General features: G+C 43.1%; 1 protein-coding gene across 1 annotated transcript in view; it reads right to left on the bottom strand.

Annotated features, from left to right (window-relative positions):
* Positions 1-893: 893 nt before the first annotated feature.
* Positions 894-9,774, bottom strand: part of LOC135516925 (SH3-containing GRB2-like protein 3-interacting protein 1) — a 26,964-nt gene continuing 18,083 nt past the window's right edge. The window contains 14 exon segments of the mRNA XM_064940997.1: positions 894-3,733; positions 3,983-4,147; positions 4,314-4,378; positions 4,531-4,733; positions 4,852-4,984; positions 5,114-5,269; positions 5,530-5,565; positions 5,758-5,869; positions 7,414-7,564; positions 7,875-7,996; positions 8,215-8,628; positions 8,631-8,942; positions 9,157-9,225; positions 9,486-9,566. Coding sequence (XP_064797069.1) covers positions 3,711-3,733; positions 3,983-4,147; positions 4,314-4,378; positions 4,531-4,733; positions 4,852-4,984; positions 5,114-5,269; positions 5,530-5,565; positions 5,758-5,869; positions 7,414-7,564; positions 7,875-7,996; positions 8,215-8,628; positions 8,631-8,942; positions 9,157-9,225; positions 9,486-9,566 — 2,042 coding nt within the window. The 3' untranslated portion in view covers positions 894-3,710.

The raw sequence follows: 9,774 nt of genomic DNA, 5'->3' as shown, positions 1-9,774 counted from the left end.
CACATTTCAGGTAAGACCCAGGATGCAGACAGTGTCGAAGTAACAAAAGTGTACTAGTACAGGGGCAGGCAAAACGACAGGTCAAGGGCAGGCAGAGGTCAGTAATCCAGATAGGGTGCAAAAGGTTCCCAGAACAGCAGGCAGTATCAGGGTCAGAGCAGGCAGGGGTCAATAATCCAGTGTGGTGTGGCAAGGTACAGAACGGCAGGCAGGGTCGGGGTAGGCAGAATGGTCAAAAGCAGGAAAAACTAGAAAACAGAAACTAATACAGCCAGGAGCAAAGGGAAAACCGCTGGTAGGTTTCATAAAACAAAACAAACTGGCAACAGACAAACAGAACACAGCTATAAATACACTGGGGATAATGGGGAAGATTGGAGACACCTGGAGGGGTTGGAGGCAAGCACAGACAGGTGAAACAGATCAGGGTCTGACAGGAAATTGACACATACAATGATGCAATGCCTAGGTCTATGGTTGCAACTTGTCAATTCCAAAGACCAACACATAGTGTAGAGCCCGCGACAGACATGTCCCCAAAGTTGCAAATACATTGCAAATTGTACCATTTTTGTTCAGCTCAACACTAAATCCAAATTTCACGAGTCAAAGAGGAAATATTGTAGCCATCCAGAGCATTCCGTTTTCCTGTCAACTGTCAGTTTTGGGGGAAGGGTTTTATATCCTGCACCAACTGTATGCATAGGTTTTTAAAGGGACCGTGTACAGTTTGGTGTGTGGGGAAAACTTCTTTCACTCCAATGCATCTGCCAACAACAACAACATTGCAACAGCAATGCACATTCAATAACCTATCCAAAAGTGTAGTGTATATTCATCTTCACCTGTAATATTGGTAAATATTAAAAAAATAAAGACAATTTTAATTTCCAATATTCTCCCATTCTTTATTACCGAGTAAACCATTATATTCATTTTTTTAATATTTTCACTCTTAAAATCTTTGGATGGGAAATTTACATGAAATGTTTACATGAAATGTGTCCTATGCAGTGAATAAAATACAGACAGAAAAAAATATATTTCATAGAACAAAAACATACAGAAAGTCTCTTACTGGCTGGAAATATGCTAATCCAAAATAAGGCAAATAATAAAACATGTCAGCATTATTGAAACCTTTATAAATTGCTACTGCTACATATCTGGAGAGAAGTTTGATATTTGTGCGTTCTTTTTTAAGGACCAGTAAGGCTCAAACAAAGAAATAAAAGTTTGCAACCAGGACAAAAAAGTCATATTACCATAGTTAGTGATAATATCAAGGACAAAAAGCGATGTTTGTCATTGTTTGTGACTTCTTTTGAATATATTGATTTGGAAATGAGTAGCAACATCTGAGGTAATGTAAGGCTATTAATATTATAATGATGTCAAAATGCATAAAATAATACACTAAACATTTTCTCCTCGAGATGGGCAGGAGCATAACAATTATAGTTATGCAAAATCATTTGTTGTTGGTGTGATAAAGTTAATATTCAGTTAAGAGTAATTAACACAATTCTTAACATATTTATATGTTGCCTTTTTATGTAATACACATGATTTCAAGTATTCTATTTGTGACACTTTGTATCACAGGTTGATGGTCACTAGACTGGATGCTGTATGTTATGTATGAAAGTCATATTGTTGATAATGATTGACGTCAGACTGGAGGTACACGGAGCCGAGGAGACACAGATATTATATTGATGAAATGATGAACATTGTGTGATTTTGTAGCAGCTGGCAAAAGTCACTGTCCTTTGTCGTGACTTTGTAGAAGCCTCTGGCTGTTGTTTAGAGAACATCGGTGCTACCAGATTCAAATTTAAGGGTCTGCTTGGAGAAGGGGAATTAGAAATGTCTCTTGGCTTCTGCTCGGGAGATGTTCTCCCTGAATTCTTGTAATAAACCAAAATGATTTAGATCGATCATATCAATGACTGTTCCCCCTGTTGTTCACCTTTAAAATCCCATGTACTGTAATCAGGAGAAAACACAAGAGGACATTAACTGCAATATATCATGGAAGTGTGACAATGTTGTTGGAATTCATGCCAAAGGTCAAAGCTTTAGGTGAACGGTCAAACACGATGAAGTGACTAAAAGTTACAGTAAAGGCAATCACATAGTACACTTACTATATAAAAGGCGTAGGTCTGAATTAGCCTGGTTAAACGAGACTGAATGCTACGTTTAACCAGGCTAGGTTGGAATAGCATCGGATAAGGAGGCAACTCTTTCTTCAACTCCATATTGTGTGCTGCTGTGCGTCCTTAATGTCTTGAAATAAAATGGAACCAAAAACAACTGTTTGAGTAACGCAGATTTCATGCTGTACCTTTGGAGGTTTTTTTGTTCGTTTTCTTTTTAAACCATGGACAGTCACAGTATATTACAAGAAATCCATGTTCGAAATGAAACTTGAAATTATGCATTTTTTAAATGGTTATGTATTCTGAAGGCTAACACCACCGTATAGCATAACTCTTATTTGACAATACACAGAAACATCCATATGTCCAAAGGGAAACATCTTTCATATTTACACTTTTTTACAAATTGATTTTCAATATATTGCTATTGGAAAATGATAAAACACCTATTTACTCCACACGGTGGAAAATAACAACAAAAGAAACATGACATTAGGGGCTTCCATTACATATACGTTCATTAGTATTCTATTTTGGATAAATAATTATTGTAGCACTTTTTCCATCTTCGTTGATGTTCTTCGGTTATACTTCCCAGTGAGGCCAAACTGGTTCAAACTGGTTGAATTGACGCCATAAAGAACGAATTTCAACCAGTTTCGGCGTAATTTCAAACAGTTTCTCATTGTAATGATGTCATTTCAACCAGTTTTGCTTGGTTAGGCCTCCTGGAGATGGACACAACTCTTAAGGGACAAACAGATCAGTCATTTCTCTGGTCCAAGGCAACTCTACTATCCAGCCTGTAAGGCAGCCTGCTTTGTTTTTGTCATCCACAAATCAGGTAAACAATGTGTACCATTACATTAACCACTTGACCTCCCAGCAAACACACAACCACCACATACATAATGTTGTTTCCACATTGACTCCAAGTTGTGGGCCTCAACCTGCTGGTACAGTACCAGCTGGTACAATATTAGTTTTACAAACCCGAGAAATGAAAAAAGAAAAAGCATAAAATAATACAATTCTAAATGTCATCATAGCGAATGGAGTTATTTTCATAATCTATTGAATTATCAATGAATGTTAACAGTATCTATCTTTTCACATAAATCTGTCCAGTGAATCTTCCACCATCACCCATTCACACGTTTCTTCTCACAAATGAAACTGGATTACTGTATGCGGTGCCAATGATAAATTACTTTGATAAAAGTAAGTGTTGAATTCATTATCTTTGCCTCGACAACCCTCAAGGTGCACAGAACGGAAAAGGGCTGTACTACTTGCATAAACCCCAACAGTGAGACTACTGTATTGAGCGTGTTAAAACAAAGTGATACTCCAGTCAGCTTTGTGAATTAGATCACATCCTGTTGTTACTTCTATCCCATCGTCCACCCTTCCCTGCTCAAGTGTAAGGTTTCAGTTGTTTTTTCAGTTGGTAGCTTGAATGAGGAATCCGTAGTAGACTCTCATCATCCTCACAATCAAAAGCCATTGTATGAGTGAAAGGGTGTCATTTTACAACAGTGGTGACTAGTTGTCCGCCAGATATTTCCCTGTAAAGAAACACAGAGTATTCAATCAAGGGAATTTCAACTATTGCCAAAGTGTTGTCTTGCCTGGTTTGCATGGTCAGGCAACAACATTCAGGATTAGGAACGGTATCATTTCAATTCAGTTCTAATAAGGGCCCAAGATTGGCATCCCAAAATGTGTGACAATGACCATGGGAGATGACAAGACAGCACAAACAGATCTGGGATCAGGCCAGTATTTTCATGCTTCCCTCACACACAGACACTGACCTGCAGCAAATCTCTTTTTGACCAGCGAGAGCCTGTAGCCAGTCCCCACCAGCTGGATGTCACAGCCTGACAGAGTGCTGCCCTCGCTGGTGAAATGCACCGCCAACTGGGACGGCTTACTGGGACCCTCTGTCAACTGGAACCTACCCAGTAGAGCCCCCACTCCTATAGGAAAGAGGATTATGATGTTGGTGACGACGAAGAGTATAATTCAGATTATGAAGATAAAGTTGGAGGCAGATGAAAACAAAGACGATAAGGAAGAGGAGGAAGACAGGAAAAGTGAAAGAGGAGGAAGAGGATAAGGAAGAGAGAAAGGAAGATCACCTACCTCCATTTTCAGACCTCTGGGAAAGGCTTGGTATCTTCCATAGAATTTTCTGCTGCTCTGGTTTCCTTAGAGAGAAAACAAAATAGTTATAGTTGCCTACTTGCCATTATTATTTCAAGTACATTAACCTGAATAAAATAAAATCAAAATGTAAAGAACAATTCTAAGATGAAATACATTTTAAAAGAATTTCAGGTCAGCAGTTCAGCATCCTTACCAGGTAGCAGTGGGGATCATGGCTTGAAGCTTGTGCACGCCCCCGTCCACAGGGACCAGGAAGTGGATGTTGTGGAGGGGTGAGGGGGCGGCCATGGCCTCCATGTTGTATTTGTAGTCTATCCTGAGATCCGTGCTGGTGGCGTCGCCACGCCAACTCACTGCCAGGTTCAGGGGAGTCGACTGGATCCCATCGGCTGCCACCTGAGACAGAAACTCACACACACAGTATTTTGCATTTGTTTAACAATTATATGTAATTGTAACTATATACAGTATATGTAATAATATGTCATGATATGTACTATGCAGATGGTCTCACCTGATATTTGATCATGTCCACATTGTAGTAGGTTGCTTGAGGCTTCTGGTCAGCCACTCTCCTCAGGTGGCTCATCAGGTTTGGCATATTTACCCAGAATTCCTTGGTGTCCACATTGGACATGGTGGTGTCACTGGAAAGAAATACATGACGTGGGCATTTTTATTTGGCCACAATCCATGCTACATTTTCTTTTTGCATTTTTAATAATCTTTGCCCCAAAACAAATGAGTGAGTCAGTGTACGGTATAGTAAGCCTTACCAGCACAGTAGCTGTGGATTGGGGAGGACCTGCTCAAGCCGGCTGTAGTTGCTGATGCTGAAGGTGAGCACAGGGGCAGACGGGTGGCTAGCAAAGTGCCTGGTGATGCCCGCAGGGAAAGACAGCACCATCTCCCCAGTGATCTTTACCACACACCTGAAAAGACGGAGAATAGAGCCACCTCAGTGCTCAGAAATGGGTCAAGACAAAAAAGAAAAAAGACAAAAATTGCAGTACCCAGAATCCTTAGGGATGCCACAAACAAGCAAACTACATTTCACTACAAAATAGCCACATTCTCAGAACAATCTAGGCAAAAAAATGAATTTCCCTGTGGGCACAGCAAAAGGGGACAATAAATAGTCAAAGCTGCAATGTGATAATATATATCAACAACAATATCATAGCCATCTTACTTGTTGCATTTATTCTGATGAGGGTCGCTTTGCCGGCTGAAACATCATGTTGTCATGAATTTGCATTCACATCAGTATTGACTTTGATTCACATCAATGTTATCGATAATAGTATCAATGTTGCTACTTGTGTAAGCATTAGCCTAGCATTGACATGAGAATGTAAGCCTATTTCTATTGCTACTTGTGTTACCATTAGCCTAGCATTGATAGGAATGCTAGTCTTACTTGCTGGGGTCGGCTCCTTTGAAGTAGGCGTTGATGGTCTCGGTGAAGGCAGCCGCCACAGGCAGAGTGTCCTGGGCTCCCATGGTGAGTGGGCTGGGTCCTCTGGAGCATCCTGACACACACACACACACACACACACACACACACACACACACACACACACACACACACACACACACACACACACACACACACACACACACACACACACACACACACACACACACACACACACACACTTGATTACTATAGAAAGTCACAAGCTTAGTACTTTTAGCACTTCCTGTGTCTGTAACAGCCTACTGACATGGTCAAACGAGCAGAGATGTATAAGGAAGGGGAGATGGGAAGAGCATGGTGAAAGAGCATTGAAATGGCAAGAAAGACGATTGGACAGATCATAGAAAGGGATAAAATGACAAATGAAGAGGATGCTTAAAGAGACTAGAATAACATGGACAACCAGAGTAGTGCAGTACAATACAGTAGCTTCCATACACTGGTACTCGGTCATATTTATTAGGCACCAAACGGACTGAAAAAGACTTGTCCAATAAGACATGCCATTTTTCCTTTTCCATTGCACTTTCTTTCTTTTTTTGCAGTGTACCCTAATGAATACGACCCTGGTACGACTCACCTTCGAAAGACAAATAAAACCGGCCATGGTCAAACCATACCATGGCTGGCTGTTTTTCCTCTGTGTGTGCGGGGGGGGGGGTTAGAGGACATGGGGGAGAGGCAGGCAGGAGGAGAGGAAGAGAAGAAGAGGTGGATGAGTTACTGGAGGTGTAGACCCATTACAAGACACTGAGGGAGCTTTCGCGCGATGGATAGATAGAAAGTGAGAGAACATCAGATTGTGCATGGTATACCATTGTGTGTTTAGGAGGGTGAAGTTGACGAGGGTTGTAAATGAATGCGTCATTCTGTACAGGGTACATGCTTCCATTCTTCACAGTATTTAACCAGGTTGTCCTGTTATGGTCAAAAGGCCTGTCCTATTATGGTCAAAATACCTGTTCCACAAAAGTCTAATTTATGCTTCAAATTTGAGCATACCACCACTCACAAAATGACAAAACAATGAACAGTTCATTATGATGATCACTGAATGTATTAACACCAGAGACATACACTGAGTATACAACACATTAAGAACAGGTGAAAGCTATGATCCCTTATTGATGTCACCTATTAAATCCACTTCAATCAGTGCAAAGAAGGATTTTTAAGCCCTGCTACAATTGAGACATGGATTGTGTATGTGTGCCATTCAGAGGATGAATGGACAAGTCAAAAATGTAATTGCCTTTGAACGGTGTATGGTAGTAGTTGCCAGGTGCACCGGTTTGTGTTAAGAACTGCAATGCTGCTGGATTTTTCACACTCAACACCCGTGTGTATCAAGAATGGTCCAACACCCAAAGGACATCCAGACAACTTGACACAACTGTGGGAAGCATTGGAGTCAACATGGGCCAGCATCCCCCTGTGGAACGCTTTCGACACCTTGTTAGAGTCCATGCCCCGACGAATTGAGGCTGTTCTGAGGGCAAAAGGGGAGGGGTGCAATTCAATATTAGGAATGTGTTCCTAATGTTTGGTATTCTCAGCGTACACAGGTGAATGAGGTGTTATGGGGGATGGTAGTACCTGTGGTGGATATGTTGAGTTCTCTCCCCAGGGTGGGGGTGGAGCCTGCGCTCAATGAGGTGATGGAGGAGATTGAGGAGGAACTCTCAGCCCGGGCCAGGGGGGCGAAGGGAGGGGGGCTGCCGGAGACTGGGGGGCTGAAGGGTCGAGTCTGGGGGAGGGGGTGAGAATATCAGTAGCCCGCTCCTGTACCAAACTTTTTAAAAAACATTGTAATGTTAGCATAGTAACCGCAGTTAGGTTAAGTAGTACCTCTAATTTTGTGGAAATCAGTTGAAGAAAAAAATAAAATAATGAAAGTCTAACAAATTCTAATGGTATCGATCACAAGTCAAACAAATTCCATTTGGTATCGATCAGAAGTCGAATAAATTCTAATGGTGTCGATCCAAAGTCTAATAAATTCTAACGGTATCGATCAGTAGTCTAACACGTGTAAGAGTATACTGTAGGTGCTATACCAGGTCTCCTATTGGTTTCCCAGGGGGCAGTTTGGGTCGAGAGGAAGGCCTTGTAGGAAGAGGGGGAGGGATTGGACTGCCTCCTGACAGGGGCGTGGAAGGACGAGCTGGAGAGGAGGGGCCTGTACAGGGAAAAGAAAGACATGTGACATGAGGAAAAATGGCCCCTATTAAGAAGTGTTATGATCAGCTATGACTTATACTGTATAGAGTACATGACCATTTAGATCCGATAGAAATTGACTACCAAGTAATAGATGTCCACAAATGACAGTTTCACTACCATCGGACTACCCATTCCAATTATTGTATTTCTATGTTTTCCTACAGTGGTACTCACTGCTGCCTGGGCAGGGTCCAGGGGAGGATACCATGGACCTGTAGGTGAGCGGGGGGAGTGGGGGCGGCGTGCCCCTGAAGCCCGGGGTCAGCCCAAGGGGCGAGGCCATATAGTCAGGCTGCTCCTCCCTCAGGAACGCCAGAGGGGAAGGGACACCCGTCCGAGGGTAGCGCTCCACAGGCAGGGAGGGAGGGATGGGACTGGTTGGGGCAGGGGAGTATTCCAGTAAGCCAGAAGGAGCAGGAGGGTACCCCAGTATCTCATCATCCAAAAACAGACCAGGATCGATGCCGATGCATGGCTGAGAGTCCGCGGGAGAGAAGTCGGGAGGCAGGGGAGGAACGGGTTCATCTGGAGGAGGAATAGAGATAATGGAGATGGGAGAGTCGGGGGGAGAGGAGAAGGGCGGCGGGGAGGGGGAGGCTCATCCGGAGGGGGGCCCGGGGAGAGGCAAGGGGAGTTTGGGGTGGAGGAGAGGGAGTGGGGCGAGTCGGAAGGAGGAGAGGCAGAGGGCGGAGGCGGGGCCGGTTCGTCTGGTGGGGGCGGTCTCTCGCTGTTGAAGCTGATCCATCGGGGCGAGGCCCTGTCCTCACTGGTCTGGGAAGATTCCATGGGGCCGAACACATTTTCCAGGTCAGGCACAGGGGAACCTCTGTACGAGGCTGGGGATTGGACATTCAGGTAGATAGGGTTGGGGCTTGGGACTATTCTCCCATTGGGTAAATCAGCTGTGGAAAAAAATAGTTCAGAGATCTTGCTGACTTAAAGCGGCCCTTCTATCAATGCTGTCCAAAGAACAACAATTCACTATGACAACTGTGCACGAGGCATGGGAATATGGAGGCTGATTCATTCCAAAACAAATACAAATAAAACCATTTAAGCTTTGGAATGAATCTGCTTCGAATATGGGAATTATGGTCATTGGCAAAATAATATTACCGGAAGAATCCGTCAAAGAATAGCCTTGACTAGCTGCTGGGATGTTCTTGGGAGGCAGTGGAGGAGGAGCTACAATGAGAGTGACACTTGGTCAAAGGACTTGCATTTTGTACAATAGTTAGTCTACAGTACTACGGCACTAGAGAGTGTGACACTAGGTCAGTCTATAGACTTACTATAACACTTAGTAACACAATTGACTTAAATGTTTTGTCTCAACCTGGCGGGCCAGATGAGGACCACAAGCCGATTTAATGGCCCGTAGATGTCTTAGAAATATAGTAATCTAAAATCCCAAACATGACTGATGAATGATAGTTTGGGCTTACCTCCTGTGGGAAAGGATCTGGTCAGAGGGGAGTCAGGGTATGGTCTGGAGTCACACCATGCATCGGCCTCTATGCAGACCACTGTGATAAAGCAAGACATGATATCAAACTTGATCAAAAGTTTATCAAACATCAGTGGGAACATACCAGTATCATGCACAAATATATCACCACACAGCCAGACCAGGCACTGTTGGGTGAAAATACAGCCACATAGTAGCATCATTATGATTAGGAGCAATCAACCAACACACCACTGTACAAACACAAAGCTAAAAACCCATGCAAC

This window comes from Oncorhynchus masou, chromosome 3 (assembly GCF_036934945.1).
Source record: "Oncorhynchus masou masou isolate Uvic2021 chromosome 3, UVic_Omas_1.1, whole genome shotgun sequence".
NCBI lineage: Eukaryota > Metazoa > Chordata > Actinopteri > Salmoniformes > Salmonidae > Oncorhynchus > Oncorhynchus masou.
The sequence above is the reverse complement of the archived record's forward strand: the minus strand, read 5'-3'. Positions and strand labels throughout refer to the sequence as shown.